At 31.4% G+C, this 17,429-nt stretch overlaps 1 protein-coding gene across 2 annotated transcripts in view; it reads right to left on the bottom strand.

Annotated features, from left to right (window-relative positions):
- The window catches only part of CASD1 (CAS1 domain containing 1), a 67,954-nt gene that overhangs the window by 22,122 nt on the left and 28,403 nt on the right, over positions 1 to 17,429 (bottom strand). For both annotated transcript variants that reach the window (XM_059933858.1, XM_059933859.1), the window contains 9 exons: positions 16,535 to 16,579; positions 15,975 to 16,098; positions 14,542 to 14,756; positions 12,497 to 12,919; positions 11,358 to 11,447; positions 5,578 to 5,697; positions 4,414 to 4,570; positions 2,955 to 3,034; positions 540 to 641 (listed from right to left, as the gene is read on the bottom strand). In XM_059933858.1, the coding sequence (XP_059789841.1) occupies positions 540 to 641; positions 2,955 to 3,034; positions 4,414 to 4,570; positions 5,578 to 5,697; positions 11,358 to 11,447; positions 12,497 to 12,919; positions 14,542 to 14,756; positions 15,975 to 16,098; positions 16,535 to 16,579 (1,356 nt within the window). The remainder of the gene's footprint in view (positions 1 to 539; positions 642 to 2,954; positions 3,035 to 4,413; positions 4,571 to 5,577; positions 5,698 to 11,357; positions 11,448 to 12,496; positions 12,920 to 14,541; positions 14,757 to 15,974; positions 16,099 to 16,534; positions 16,580 to 17,429) is intronic.

Genomic DNA, 17,429 nt, shown 5'->3' with positions numbered 1-17,429 from the left:
CAAGATAAAATTCATGGAATAATCCATGACACTGCTCTCTTTTCTTTGCACACTTCTATTACAAAATCCATACTGCAGAGTTTAGCACTAATTATAAGTAGTAATCCAGAGGTTTTTTTTTTTTTTTTTTTAGTAATCCAGAGTTTTAAACTAGATTATAAGGTTTAGAAGCCTGGTGGTATGTCTTCTTTCTCTAAAATATATCCCTCATAACAACAACATCTAGAGCATATTTTGGAGCTTAATAAGTATTGTGTTGAATGGCTGAAGCATATATATGAGAGATCATCCCTAAATCAATATTATGACTCAAATAAAGGTCACTTTATAGATGACATTTTTATAGTATTTTCCTACTGATATATGTACACATGCATACCCTTTCTCCACTGTAAAAACAGGGGAGGGCTGGATTGGTTTGATTTACCAAATCAACATGTTTCCTCATGCCAAAACTAAATAAAAATAGATTAAAATTTTCCAAATAATTTTTAAAAGTATAATTTGAAATAGCAAAAGATCACAAGGTAAATACATACGTAACGGTCTAACCTCCATCTGAACCACCATTCATATACGTTGCCTTTCAGTTCGAAACACTTGGACAATGGCCAAAGAGAAAAGATCTTCTCAAATGCACCCTGAGAAGAGGAATCCAGAAAATAAATTAAGATGGTACAAGTGAATACTTGCCTTGCAACTCTATTATAAACTGTCATTTTCTAAACTTAAGATTATATAAGGGTCATACACAATTTTAAGATTCTATTTAAATATTTCATTTGAAAATGTCATTTCATTTGAAATTCATTTGAAAATAAATATATTCTACTAAAGGCTAATAAAGATGATTTAAAACATTTTTGTTAACTTACTTTCACTGCATATGAAAGGCTACTGAGACTGCAAAATAAAACAAACAAACAAACAAACAAAAAACCAAGCTGGTAATTGGAAAATTATTCCATTTAAGGTTTTTAATCTAGTATACAAAAGAGCTAATATTTACTGATCAAAACACAAAAATACAAAATACTTCAGCCAACACAGTATGAATAACCTAAAGGATGATGGTTAAAGTTATAGTTTTTCTTTATCTAAATGTCCTTAATAATCTATAATGAACCATTTGAGTTAAAAAAAATCCTCTGAATTAGTCACCTTACTCAATCAACCATACCCAAATTCCATTACTAGCCTTTGAAACAAAGTTTACAATTTTACTCTGGTCGAGTTAGTGAATGTACCCCCTTATTAATCTGACAGCCTGGAAAATCTGGGAATGAAGGGGCAGAAGTCTTGGGTACATTCCTGCACATTAATGAAGTCTTTCAAAAAAGAGAACAAAAACCTCAATTTCCAGACTAAAGAATGAAGACAAACTCTATTAAGGAAACTCCATTATTAGACATAATGCCACAGGATAAAAAAATGTGTAACATCACAATTTTTAAAAAGGCTAATAAAAATCAAAGCAAATATGAAAATAGTATTATATTTTAGGTAATACCAAATCTTTAGGTCAGAAGAACTTTATTATTTTAACAAAATGCAATATTCTCCATTTAACTGCAGAATTTAAAATGCTAATAGCTTATAAAAATAGGTTCTATCAAAGCCTTTGCCTCAGAAAATTAAAGATGATTATTACCAAGACTTGCAATGTAAGGTATATACCTATTACATCATATTTCTATATTTTATCTATATATATTAGAGATACATGGCCCTGTAGATCATATATCACATATATGATGTATTTATAATTTAAAAATTTATTTCTCATTAAAAATTTATTTTTTGTATGATTAATAAGCAAGTATTTAATGAGCACCCATTTTGTGAAAGACACTGGGCTATGTACTTTTTTTCTTGTCCAGTGGTCAATACTGTTCCAAAGCTGGGGAAATCTTCTTAATTCTTTCTATTGAACTGCTGGTCCGTGCTCCTTTCTCTCCCTCAGATGAACCAGGGAGTGTTGGGAATTTTAATGAATAATTATCAAGTAATGTGGCAGTTACCTGGCTATTTCTTTATACATTTGCCTATTGCTTCCTTATTATTTTATATATTTCCTGCAAAAAACCTTGGAAGTCAGGCAGAAATAAATATGCTCTATTTCTAAGTATAAAAATAAGTAGGAAAGCCTATAAAACAAACAAAAAAACCCAGCTTTACAGGACTACACACACACACACACACACAAACACACACACACACAATGCTTATATGGCATTGTTACCTGGCACAGCCAGATACAAGACAGAGAGTGTTGGAGATGGGAGTAAACTACAGAGTATGTCACAACTATAGGCATTCAAATTAAAATATTTTGTTATAAATATCATGCTGACCAAATAATATGTCTGTCTGATGGACTGCCAGCAGGTAGCAATTTGCCATCCTGCTAAAATAGCTGAGAAAATCTCAACCATCATAATAGGGGGATAAAAGGGTAGAGATAAGAAAATGACCAAAAGTTTTATTAAGTTAAACGTACTACGTATATACAAACCCCTTTGCTCTGAAGCTGGTTTTATTAACAGCCAAAATTTTACTCTATGCCGTTATGGAAAAATCAAGCTACATTTCGGTGCCATGAATAATGCACAAACCAAGTTGCAAATTCTGTCAAGAGAATTTTGATCTTCACTTAGAAGTAGTGTCTTATAAGAGGCATTCAATAAAAGTTTGATTGATCAAAGTCAACTAAAATGGATTTTGAACAATTGCCAGAGGAAGAGCTTTAAATTGCTCTTACAACAAAAACAGTGGTAACAAAAGTAGATAGGTCTCAAAAGAACCACACTGAGTAGTCAGCTACAGAGTGACACTTTTATTACAGTCATTAAAAAATGAGGCTTAAAATGAGGCTGACTCTTCTCTCATACTTTAATAGATTTGAACTTTACAATAAAATAGAACAAAATATAAACCAAAAAGACTATACAAACCTGAGAATATGCCAAAAAACATATACATAACAGCAAGAAGGCTAGTTTCAACAGTAAGCCAAAATGCCAGAAACAATTTCCTAAGAGAGAAAATGTTTAATTTACTAAGAAATGTAAACTTACATTAGAAAACACATTAAATACTCTCTATTTAACATATTAATACCCTGCATAGCTCTTAAAAATAATTTAAGGCTGCCTACAGGATACAAAAAATATATCTAAGTAGTATAAATTACAAGTAGGACACAAATGAAGAAAAAAGGTGGAGGGTCCTTACTAGGAATGAGGCTACAACATTAATCTGATACCCCATATACCTGCTATTTATCCACTATAAATATATTTGAAAATACCTCCTAGATTCAATTATACTATTCATTATTGAAAGTTACAACAAAATTTGGAACAATAGGTTCAATGTAACTCTAACAAACACTCACGTTTAATATAACTTAGGTAATACTGCTTAAACATTACAGTTCTAAGGAGAGAGCTTAAGAACTCCCTAGTGGACTAATTTAACCATAAGATGTATTTTAACATATGCATATTTTAAATTATGTGTTCACAGTTTATACATACTGATTATCATTTTATTAATATGCTGGGTTTGTGTTGAGGAATGAAACTACAGAGCCTGTCCAAAGACACAAATGGACATTATTGAACCCTTTCCTAAAGAATTATTTGATATTATAATAGAAGTCAACAGAAAATATTTTTTGATATACAATATTTGGTTGAAAGAGTTAAGTTAAATACATTATTAAAGATAAAAAATTTTCTTTTTCCAAAAAAGGGAGGCTTTTATTTTAATGACATGATCTTGAGGGGAAAAAGCATTAAGATAAACGACTGTGACCTCACTTCGAACATTATCAGACCTGGCTATGTGAAATTTGAAGATGACACCTTCTTAGGGCACTTAGGTTTCCTTAAACGAAAAACAGGTTTATAATAACTGCTTAAAGGGTTGTCTAGAATATAAACTATATTAGTGATTTTTAAGCTTGTTTGACATAATGTTTACTCAAAATCTCAATATATATAAGAAATCAAATAAAGCAGAACTGCCAAGATTGAAGCAGGATGTACAGCCCTGGAGCCCTGTTTGGCTTTCCTCTCTTCTGGCTCTCCCCATTCTGACTCCATACAAGATAGTTTGAAAACGGTTGCACTAGTAGATATGTAAAATGGCTTTGAAAATTTAACTTTAAAAAAAGAGAAAACACATACAATATAAATGCAAACTATTGTTCTGCACTGTTATACTACTTGAACTACTTAACTGTAAAATTTTAAAAACGTAATTTAAGAACGAAATTTCAAAATGTCAATGCTACACATAAATTTAAACTGTCAACATGTCTCAATAAAAATAATAGCCTTTAGCAACTGAAAAGGAACTTACACTGAAAGAATATATTCATTAACATTAGTAAGAGAGTATATTTACCGTTTGCTTTTTTTTGGATTATCTGTGGCCACAGTGCTAAAGTAACATATATGACCATGAACCATACAGTGACCAAGGGGACAAAGTAATAGAATTGATAAGGCCGATCCATTACTATACATAACACCACTACCAGGAAATTGAGACGAAATAAGACCTATTAAAAAGGAGGAGAAAATGGTTTTCATTCCAGGTATGCAAGAAAAGCAGACAGATTCTGACAGAGTATAAATGTTTATTTAAGACTAAAATAATAACTGTACAAGTATGTTTTACTAATCCCTAAAATCACATTTATTTTAAAATCATTGTAAAGAGTTGAATATAAAATATTTATGTATCATTATATTAACTGAATCCCAGCAAAGCACCAACCTGAGCTGTCCTCTGGCTACAACTGCCATCTTGTTAAATGCAGCAAAAGAATTATAAACCTCCTTCCTAGAGCTACAGGTCATAAACAGAGATTAGATTACCTCAACAAAAGGGTGTCCATTTCATCTCTGTTTGATGCTGATTTACCTCATTTGGTATTAAATTGAACATTTTAATAGATACAAAATAATATTATTCAAATTAAAAACTGTCTTTGAAAATCAAAAGTATCTTTGCGACTTTTGTAACAGTCATTTCAGACAGTGTGATGTCAAAGAACACAGAATTTGAGCAGATTAATATTAGAGCTTTATCACTTACAGTGTGACCTTAGGCAAATTATTTAACCTCTCTGAGCCTCAGTGTCCTTGTCTGTAAACATAAAGATCACAACTCAGGGTTGTAATGAAGGGTAAATAAAATAATGTTTACAAACTTCCTAGCACAAGGTAGAAACAAAAAATATTAATCCTCTTCTTAGAGAGAGAAAACATAGCATGTTATAACAATCCCATGTAACTGTACATTTCTACAAAACTAAAGTGAATCAGCAATGTTCTCCCTTTTGCTTTTATTATACATTCATCTAAATTCTATTTTTTCATCCCTCAGTAATAAATTATTTATCTTGATTATTAACCATAGAACATGGAAATAACAAAACTTTAAAGTGCTATTTCATAAATTCAAATTATCTATGGCCTTAAAATAGATATATTTATAGTTTCTCAACAGTTAGGCACAAAAGCATGTTGAAATGAAAGAAAACAAATAACAGTGCATTCCTACCTGACATACTCTATGGATTCCAAAGTCTCCTTTGATCCAAAAGTATGAGAAATGCCCATACCCTGTTTGAAATAGATACGCAGCAACCAGAACCCGAATGTGCATGTACACAGGCAAAAACTGTTGACAAAAATAAACAGGTGAAATACATGCTGACACTAACTATACCTAAATTATCATAACCAGTAAATTTAACCAAGATAGTGGAGCATCATTATCATTCAGCATTATCTCAATGAAAAGATTTATTCTCAAAAATTAAGGCTTGTACCAGGGGTTAAAAAAAGTAGACTTTGGAATCAGAGACCTAGATTCAAATTCTGGTTCTGCCACTTATTAGCTATGTGACTTTAAACTTAAATTTGAGTTTCTAAACTGCAAAATGAGACTATCTTCTCCTTCCTCAAAGGGTCTTGTGAGGAATGAATGAGTTAATAAATGTGAGGCGCTTTGTACATTTCATCCAATTTGAATTAAATATATGATATCCATAATTATTAATCACCATATATATGCTGAATACAAGGTCAGTCTGGAGTTCACATTTTCTCAATAAGATAAAAAACAAAACAAAGGGCTTCCCTGGTGGCACAGTTGTTAAGAATCTGCCTGCCAATGCAGGGGACGTGGGTTCAAGCCCTGGTCGGGGAAGATCCCACATGCCCCGGAGCAACTAAACCTGTGCGCCACAACTACTGAGCCTGCGCTCTAGAGCCTGCAAGCCACAACTACTGGGCCCACGAGCCACAACTACTGAAGTCCGCATGCCTAGAACCCGTGCTCCGCAACAAGAGAAGCCACCGCAATGAAAAGCCCGCACACCACAATGAAGAGTAGCCCCCGCTCGCCACAACTAGAGAAAGCCCACGCGCAGCAACGAAGACCCAATGCAGCCAAAAAAAAAAAACCAAAAAAAACCCCCAAAATCCTACATTTTTGGCCCCCCTAAATATACACAATTTAGACTTGTAAATAAAATTGTCACATCACTACTTAAAATATTTGATTATTTAGCAAAAATTACATTTAAAAAACATATGCAAACATAATTCAGAAATATTATTTCCCGTCTAATCTTATTTTATAAAACAATTTTATTTTACAGTCCTGTATCAATGTTTCATCTTTACCATGAGTTTTCAGAGCATCACATCTTCACTTCTATCTAAGCTGAAAGAAATATAACATATTTCTAATCTCTATTTTATGGGAGTCACTGGAAATATTATTTCATTTACAAGTCCTAACTCTCTTAACCTTAGAACACTGTCAGGTGTTCTCCCCACCACCTATTAGTGCTTTAGGTGTATAGTTACGATCTCTAAAACACAGATAGTGTACTGTTTTTTAAAATGATCTTTAAAAGGCTTGTTTAGTGACATCTAACCTTTGTAATTATAAGGCCATTCTTTTAGGAATAATTACTAAATCTATGTAGACATTTTTTTGGCTTCTATTTTATAGACTCATCTGATCACCTCTGTAATTATCCAGCATTAACACTGGTTAGGGCCATTTTAGTTTAACATGTCTTCCCCAAGTGATACTTTGTAGGATAAAATAAGATAATTGAGCAGACGCCTTAAACAGATTTTATAAGGCCTCGAACATATGCATCTTTTGTATATATCCTTGAATGCATCCTTGAACACATCTTTTTCTTTTCTGAGGGATAACATTTTTTTCTGGAAGGAAAACCCCCCTGAATTATAATGTCATAAATTCTTCAACATAGTCTCCACTCTAGCCAAACTGTTAGATTCTCTGTCTCCTAAACTGGTCTTTCTTGTACTTTCCTGTCACCTCTCCTTTGTTTACCTGTTCTTTCTACCCTGGAATGTTCTCCTAACCACATTTTGTTTATACAAATCCTATTTTTCTTTAGAGCCCTGGTCAAATTTTCCAATCTTTTACTCTCAGATGAAAGTCATTTCTCCTTCTTTTGAGTTCCTTTAGCACCAACAATCTATATATTAGAGTTCATATTTATTGCTTTTCATCATTAGTTCTTTTTAAATGTCGTATCATTAGATCAGGAATTTTCAGTGAAGGTGTAACATATTAGAATCACTGGGATGAAGGTGGGAATACAGTATTGAAATAGCCTCAAAACTTATCTAACCTAAACCTGTATCTTTACCTCATTCTTGAATGCACTCCTCTAAAATATTCCCTTCAAGTATTTGAGCACTTTTTAATAGCAGAAAACACACAAATTCCCAAGGCAATCCATCCCATTTTCAGATGGTCATTAATTGCTATAAAGTTCCTTTCCATGAAAAGTTGAAATCAAACTCTATGTAAAAGCTACCAAATTAAGCTCTCTAGGGCAGTGCTGTGCGATGAAAATAAAATGTGAGCCACATGGTAAATTTTTAATGTGGCTGCCAGACACTTAAACAGTTAAAAGAAATAAGTGAAATTAATTTTAATAAACATATTATTTAATTCAATATATCCAAAATATTATCATTCCAACATATACTGTGATATTTCATATTTTTTTCATACTAAGCCTTTGAACTTTGTATGCATTTATCATAATTAATCATACTTAATCTGATATATATTTCACATTTACAGCACATCTCAATTCCGACTAACTACATTTCAAGTGCTCAATGGCCACGTGTGGCTAGTGGCCACCAAAATGGACAGTCTAACTCTAGAGCCATATGCACGCACTTAATCACTTTTACATCTGATAGTTCTATGAGTATTTGAAAACAGATGTCAAACCGAGGCTAACCATTCCCAATTACTTCAACCATTCTCCATAACACATGCTTTCGAATCCCCTCAAGACTGGGTCTGGGCCTACAATGTTTAGACTTGGTTATATTTAAACAGTAAATACAACCATTTAAATTGAATTAAACACTATCACAACAATTTGCCAAGTTTCTACCAATGTTGGATTATTACAAATTTCATGTAATACTTCTCCCAACTTTTTAAGATATTTTAAACCAACAGAAAAGTTGCAAGAATAGTACAACGAACAACTATTTACCATGCTGAACTATTCAAAAGTATTTGCAGACCATGTGACATCATCCCTAAATATTTTAGCAAGTATCGCCTAAGAAAGAATAGTTTCTTGTAAGAAAAGTTTCTTACATAGTTTCTTATATTATCATTATAATACCCATGAAATTTAATATAAATATAATAGTATCTACCGTACAATCCATATATGAGTTTCCTTGATTGTCCCAGTGATATCCATTATGATTAAAAAAATTTTTTTTTGATTTAGGAACCTTGAACCAAGAATCACACATTGCATTTAGTTTTCATTCCTCTTTAGTCTCCTTTAATTCGAACTGTTTTCCTTTTTGTCTTTCAGGAGTAAAGTATTACTTACAACAAAATTTTAGTATTAAAAGTGTATTGAGAATCCTATTTCATTAGAATTAATAGGCTGACTGCTGGTTCTCTTCTTTTTCTAGCCCCACAAATTTTCCCTTAAGACCTTTTATTCAGGTCCCTGAGTTTGGAAGTTATTTACAAACTCTCAAAGGAGAAAAAGCCACAATGGAACACAAAATCATCTACTGTATATACCTAACTTGCTGTACTCTCTGTATTTCATTCACAATATTTTATCCATATCAGATATAAGTTATGTTTAAAAGAATGTTTACACCAACAGTTGCAATCTGCCAGACCATCTGGATTATTTTAATAATTCTCTGTAAATTTTGACATAGTTTCTATTTTACTATAAAAACATGGCACAACTAAAGTCTGACACATTTTACTCAAAATAAAAAGCATTAAGGTTAGGTAATTAAAATAATCATGACCATTAAAAAGTTTTTATGAGGGTAATCCCACAAATATCCAAGAATCAAGTCCCCAAATACATTATAACCCATGCTAATAATGCTTTGCCAGTGTAGATACAAGTAATTTTTAACCACAAAATTCTATACAAATGAACAGGGATATGTTAATTAATCATAACAACTGATCTGTTAATGAAAAGTATGTCCTTCCAGAATATAGATGTTTTTAAATTGTAACCTAGAATGTATTGGGATATAGTCTAAGATGTATTAGAATGCTAGCTCGGCAAATAATTGTAATAGAATGCCAAATTGCTTTCATCCTTTGATGATCCAAATCCTTTCTGGAATCAATGAATTGAAGAACTGAATGCCATTAATTCTTTCTATCTGATATATATATATTTTTTTACACAGTACTATTACCCTTTATATGTCAGCAATTAATTATGTCTTAAGTGGCATTTTCTTAAAACAAAACCCTCTCCCCACCCCACTCAAATTAAACTAATCTTTCTTCATATGTCAGAGATATTTCTATGATTCAATATTCATCGTTACTTTTTAGAAAATTTGCTAAATTTATCCTACAAATTCTGAACTGGGCTTATGAACTAATTCTTACTATCTTCATCTCTCCTTGCTTTGGATCTCTTTTATTGTCTTGGTTCTTCCACAGTTACTTGAATTCACTAGGTCCCCTTCAGCTGCAGTGTCACAGGAGTTTTACTGCTGTCACAAATATACATATCATAGCCATACAATTTCAGTAAAAATTATACTTCTTCCTCTGCCTTTTGCCCTTCAAACAAGCCATCCATAAAATCACCAGTAATTTTTGAAAATAATAAAGAGACTTAATGAAGAATAACATTAGTATTTCTAATTGTTAGAGATATCTGAAAAACCCTAGTATTATTTATCTTCTTAAATGCTGCAATGGAAATTTCAAAATACTCCTTTCTGGGCAACACTCCCCTATTATCTCAACTTAACATTGACTCAGTGTTAAATGGAATCACTGATTCTATGTTAAGTTACTGTTTACAGACATGTGCTTTATATAAGCAAATAAAGCAATAAAAACCAGTTCAGTAGTTCCCAAATTATGAAAGAATTTGTTAAATTTTTAAAACATATTTTATAGAAATCAGTTTGTACCTTCCCTATAAAAACTTGTGTGAAAGTGGTTATTAGATACCTAGGTTTACTCTTAAAAGCTTGTTTTAAACGTATGTAACTGTAATGTTACAATTCTGAACACATTTTTTCTACCCCTACCAAATCCAAGATGTCCCCATATCATGAGAATCCTAAGTCTAAAAGATATAAAAAGACACCTACGAATAAGGGAAAAATGATTTTGTCCAGGTACAGAGGGCACTAGGTGAGCAAAGGAAGGGTCTTCCATCTCATGGAAGTGGTAATACTTATGAAGTATGGCACATAATACATGGTCAACAACAGCAGACCATCGGTATCTGAGTACTCTGAATACTGGGGCAAGAGAGTTCTAAGTTTTTAAACTTTAAAAATATAAAAATGATTGGTCAAACTTCCTAACATACAGTGAAGGATAGAATATAAAATATAATCATCTAATTTGATTTCTTTTAATAGTAACTTGCCTATTCTAACTCCTTTGCAATTAAGTATCATCTAGAAAGTTTCTTGATAACTTTAGTTGTTCAGCAGGACATGAAACAATACCCTTAGATTATTAGCTGTTCCTACTACATTAAAATTAAGGCAAAGTAAATACAAATTATTGCTTTATCTTTAAAAAAATAATTATTTTGCTTTTAAGACTATACATTCTCAAAGAGTCAGATGGGAGGAGAAAAATGGGAAGACAGAAAAATTGGGTGGGAAATAAGAAGGGTCTCCAAATGGTAGAGAATATAAAACACAAAAGAATTGGTGCCCTTAAGGAAACATTAAAGTGACATTATTTCCTATATTTTCAGAACTTAAATTCAAAATACTTACTGTACTTGCTCCAGAGATATGATAAATCAAAATCACAAGTTGCATCCAGCCTTTCCATTCATCTGTTTGTTCTCTATTTAACACTTTAGTCTGTGTAAAAGAATCAAAATTTGTTTTAAAATTCTTCATGAAGCTATTATTTGGACAGTATACATTAAATATGTTAACATTTTTCTCATAGGATATAAAGCTAATGCTTCTTTCAAAAGAACCTTGGGGGAAAAACAGTTAAAGATTGTCATTTTATTTCTTGATAAAAGAGATAATAAAACTATTTAAAGTATAATATGAATTTGAAAATGAATATAAAAGAGACTTTAAATATTTAAGTTGATACTTATGGTTTTATATTAAGATTACTTTTAAACTATGACAGATGTGTTTGTAAATCTAAAAAAATGTCATTTTATAATTTTCTTTAAGAAAATCTTAGAATTTCAGTTAGAAAAGATCTTACAGTTCTTTTATACTTTATTGTGAAAAAAAAAAAGCTCCTTTATTATACTTTATTTTCTCTAGAATATTCCCACTGGAAATGAAGAACTGATTAATCATCCTCATATGAAAGTTATGTCTTACAATAGAATTTATTAATTCAAATAAATCATGACTTATAAAGGAGTTACATTAATATTCTGAGCAATTACAGCAATACTAAAATAGGAATTCAGAAGATTATGAACAGTGCCCACATTATTATGTAAGTTCTAATTTGTGTGTACATGTCTGACTATATACACATATAAATATAACAAGTGTTTATTAGTATAATTATATGTTTTTAACTTATAAAAGATAATAGTATCTCATGTTTGAAGACCATTACAAAATTGGGAGCACCTCAACTTTCTCCATCCTCAAGCAGGCAAAATGACACCAAATCATGATATCTTTTTCACAGGTCATTATTTTCCAGCTTTTCAACAATCTTTATGAAACTCTGAACTTTCTCTAAACTGTTTCAAAAAAGCAACAGTTAAGAGTCCGCTAAGTGAAGTACAGCTGCAATATTCCTTCATCCTCTTCTATATATGTAAATGTTTGTATATTATGGCATGATAAATGATATTATTTCTTTAATCTACACTTTGTAATGAGATGAAAAGGATAACATGAACTAAAAAGAAAATGACTCTTACCTCCTTAGTATTTTCATTGTAAAATACTCCCAAAACCAAGATGTAGATAATTGGAATAAAGAAAGTTGAATGTGTATAAAATTTGTTTTCCTTCATAAATAGATTTGCACGGTCACATATATAGAAATAAGCCATGATCAGGCCAAGTTTGCAGAAAGACTGTAAAAGTATTCCTAATGGAGACACTGGGGGATTGATAATATTCTTCTTTTCTTCTCCACTTTCCAAATCAGTACAAGGCTTATTCTTCCGATGAGCATTACGATGAATTATATAAAAAATTAAATATCCAATAATAGATAAAGTGAAAAAACAAGCAGCTAGCTTCTGTAGGAGAGTAAGAGGAGGCCGGGGTTGACAACAGGAACCATCTACAGGCTTCAAAATCTTATTGCAATACACGTTCATAAGAATCATTGCACTCTGTGAACAAATCAAGTTATTTCATTATTATCTTGTCAGTAATGTATTTCCCATTAGATTTTCTCCTGTGAATACTACCGTTTCAGCACTGAAACCAAAATGCTTTTGTACTTTATGCTACGATTTCCCAAACACTCATGTAAATAATGGTATTCCTTCAATCTGTAAATGACTAGTTCAGGGTTTTTCCAACTTCTTGGGTTATTAACCATAATGAAAAATTCATTTTAGAATGTGACTCAGAACACATATATGGGAAACAATACCTATCCTTACTACTTGGAATGCATCTGACTTTTTTCCATTCTATTCTTTAAAAAAAGAAAAAAATGCTGATTTCATGGCTGTTAATGGGCTGTGACCTTTGGTTACAAAAATACTGACAGATGTCAAGGACCAAAGAAATTTAATTAGCAGATTTTCAATACAAAAGATACCAAGATACTTAAGATAGAGTCCCAGTCTTTAGATGTGAAAAAAGAATATAAAATAACTGCCACCAAAAATAATTAATTCTTAGCTAACAATATTTATAATATGCCCTTCATTTGGTTTACAGTTTATGGATCACTTAGGATTCAACAGTTTTAAGATTTCTAATTTTAAATAAAGTGTAGAATCTTCAACATGGTTTCATTATAATAAAAATATTCTAGGCAAGCTGTTAAGTATTTCTAGTTGAAGGTTCAGTCAAATCTAGTTTATGAAAACTTTATAGTTTAGGTACCCCTAGAACTCTTAAGATGATTATATTATTTAAGCCTAAAACATTCAAAGTACTCAATTATTTAGAAAATCTCATTCTCTTAGCTCTGAGACTTCAGGAGACTCTGAGCCTGGAACTCTTGCAGATACTAGCCTACAAACTCCATCCCAAGGTTCTTAACCAGTTCCAGGGAGTCCACAAAGCCCCTGAAAAAATATGGAGAACCGTGTGTGTGTGTATGCAGACATGTATTTTTCTTCAGGAGAGGAATAGAACCATTACTTTTTATCAGATACAGGGTTATGTGATCCTCAAAAAGGTTAAGAACCACTGCTTTATAAGAAAACAATAACTCTAAATAATATCTATTGTACTATGTGTGAAAATTTATAATTATGCAGTTCTCTTTTGTACTTAACCTAAAATCCTTTTCCACCCATCAATCTGGATTTGTTCAGTATCTACTTTGTACATTGAATCATGCTTAGGGTATCAGAACTAGAAGGAAATAATAAAAATCATTCTATATATTAAAAAAATGTGCTCTTCACAGAAGTTTAATCTTGTAAATTTAAGGTTCAAGGCAAAGAGAGTATAAAGCAGTAGTTTTCAAACATGAGTGTGCTGAGAACTTATAAGCTTTATATGAAACAAGGGATATTAAGAGTAACTAGCACTCCTAAATGAAGTCGCATTTCCTCCCTTCCATAACTTTCTCCCTTAGAGTATACTAAAACTCTCACTTATATATTCAGCTAGGTGATGGAAAGCACAATTATTTCTAGATCTATGTTTAGATAGAATAACTGCAAGTAATTAAGACTGCAATTAAATTATTTATTACCACGTTATAGTGACATATAGCCATAACCAATTAGATATTACGGTCTGTACTGACAGATACAAGAATTCTTACAGTTTCTCTGCTTGATTCAGGAAGATGTAAGCCATCCAAAGATTCCATGATGGTTTCTTGAGCAATTAATTTGGAAACACTGAACATCTTAACATTCGATTTAGAATTTCTGGTGCTGCTATTCAAAATACTGATTGCAGCTTCATTGTAGGCATCTATCTTCTCATTAGTGATCATTTTCCTATTTTCACTTAATAGATCTTCATAAACAGGATCTGCACATGAAACATATTTTTAAAAATACACTTAAAAATCCCTACTGGTAGAAATTATAATCATGCAAGTTAGTTAACTGCATTTCATATTTTGTTGTTAAAGTTCAGAGAATTCCAAGCACTTAATAATTCTTTTTAAAATAAAGTTGGCCAAGGTTTACAATAGATTTCCTATCCTGTATTCAATTTTTGAATCAATCCATAACCCTCTTAAAGTTAAAGAACTTTTATACCTCTTCTCTCTTAGGTACACAGCTTTCAGGAAACACTTTTATGTTCTAGCATGTCTTAAGAGTTTAAAATTTTTGGATGCAGGGTTATAGCAGGTAACCGGAGTTTAAAACTGGATTATGGAAGATGGCCTAATTAAGAATAGCAGCCAATCTTTTTTTCCTCCTGTTGCTGATTCATTTTGCAAACTTTGTTCACACAATTAGGAGGTAATATTATTAAGGATCGAGGTCTTTTATCACTTACCATAAATCATTTAAATTTAACTTTTTCCTCACTTTAGTAATAGAAAGGTTAACAATGAGTCTGTAAATGAAATAGGGATTTTGGAAGAGATTATCACCACCGTGTTGTTTCTCTCAGCTTGACATTAAACTTGGAAACAATCATAAGAGTTTCTGACAAACAACTTGAATTGCTAAAATACCCAAGGCATTTCATATTGTGCTAGGCATTAAATAATGGACATTCAATAAACTCCTGAAATGAGTTGATCTAATGTCAACTTTCTCTTAAAGAATTTCATTACCAAGTATAAACTAGCTGGTTTGAATTTAAATATATTGTCGATTCCAAAGAATATTTACTTCCAATGAACATAATATTATGAACCAGACAATTTTTTCTCTATTTCCCTATCACAATAAATATACTTGGTAAGAAATTAAAAAATCAGAGGCAAACATCTTATTTGCCTTTAGGACTTATTCTCTTTGTTATATTCTGCAGCTGTTCTACCTGCTAAGGTTCCTTGGAGAACCTCTTTATTTAATATTAATTTTTTTTACTTATTATATTTATTAGTCTGTCTATTCCTTAAGTTCAAAACAGGAAAGCAAATAGCTCAAATTTATTCTAATTTTTCAAACCTTATTTCAAAATTTATTCTCATAAAGTAGTAATTCTGCTTCTTGAAATAGAAGATAATAGAAACCTATGTCTCAAAATATATACAAAATGACATTTTTTTCATTACTTATCCCTTACCTTGTAAGACCCAATAAACATCACTAGTCTTTGCCAATTTTTCTAAAAGTGGTGCTATGGAGGTAATGTTCATTTTATATTGGGAAAGTGCTTCGTTGCTGCCATTGTGAATTTTAATAGACCACTAAGAGGAAGTAAAAATTAAGCATTAATTCAGTATTTGTCACAGAAAAATTAAAGTATATAATTTCCTCTATTGTAACAAAGGTTATTATTTTAAGATAATTCCCATTCTTATTCAATATTAGAATAAAGTATGGTCAAATTATTTCATGAAATGTATGAAGGCAGTTATAAAAAGCTGATATAAAATTAGACTTTCAATGTATAACGTTCAAGAAGAACGTAATTTTAGATATAAAATAATATTGACATTTACCATCAAATTTCCTAAGTTCATTCAGATCTTTTTAAAAAATTATCCATCTAACTAATTAATAGAAATAGGAATTAAAATATAAGTATAATCAAGAATTCTATATAACATCAGTTAATTTTTTCTTAGCATGTTCTTAAGTATGAAACAAAAATCATTATGTAAGAATCAGTTAATAACTTACTGTGGCAGCTCCTGCTACAACCACATGGGGCTTTGCAACAGAATCCTGAAGAAAGAAAAATCTTTATAATAGTGTTATATTCAGTTCAGGAAATTAACGCAAGTAATATCCCTTAATTTTTTCCCTTAAATTTAAGTTCTTCTTCTATTTAAATGCATTTTAATTTTCTAGGGTTCCTTATCAGATTCTTGTTACAATAAGATGGACACCCCATGCCTAAAACCTTACATGGTTATATGACTATACAGGATGGCATGAGGCTTGTATGGCTAATTCTTTGGTGTTCTTTAAAACAAAAACAAAGACAAAAAAACACTACTGAAATCTAACACAGCCTAATATTATTCTGAATTCTGAGTAAACTGTGTAAAGCTTTAGTATATTATGTCAGCCAATTAAAAAGTACTCTTGGAAGCCTACAGGGTATACAGTTTAAGTGTTAAATAAAATGCAGTGCTCTAAAGAAACATGATCTTTTGGGAAAGCCAATCTAGTATGTATTTAACAAAGTAAACTGATAATTATTATAGACCATAATGTGGAAAAAAACCGAGTAATTTGGTAGAGATCCTCACCTAGTGCAAATTATACTATTAATAATACTACCAGTTATATAGTACTTAGTAATTTACTAAGTATTTCTCTTAAATTAGCTCATTTTAATATAGATTCTTGCCACTTGTTAGATAGGCAGGAAGATATTATACATATCTTATAAAAAAAGGCTATAGGGACTTCCCTGGTGGCGCAGTGGTTAAGAATCCGCCTGCCAATGCAAGGGACCATGGGTTTGAGCCCTGGTCTGGGAAGATCCCACATGCTGCGGAGCAACTAAGCCCGTGCGCCACAGCTACCGAGCATGCGCTCTAGAGCCCTCGAGCCACAACTACTGAGC

This window comes from Balaenoptera ricei, chromosome 9, assembly GCF_028023285.1.
Source record: "Balaenoptera ricei isolate mBalRic1 chromosome 9, mBalRic1.hap2, whole genome shotgun sequence".
Taxonomy (NCBI): Eukaryota; Metazoa; Chordata; class Mammalia; order Artiodactyla; family Balaenopteridae; genus Balaenoptera; species Balaenoptera ricei.
The sequence above is the reverse complement of the archived record's forward strand: the minus strand, read 5'-3'. Positions and strand labels throughout refer to the sequence as shown.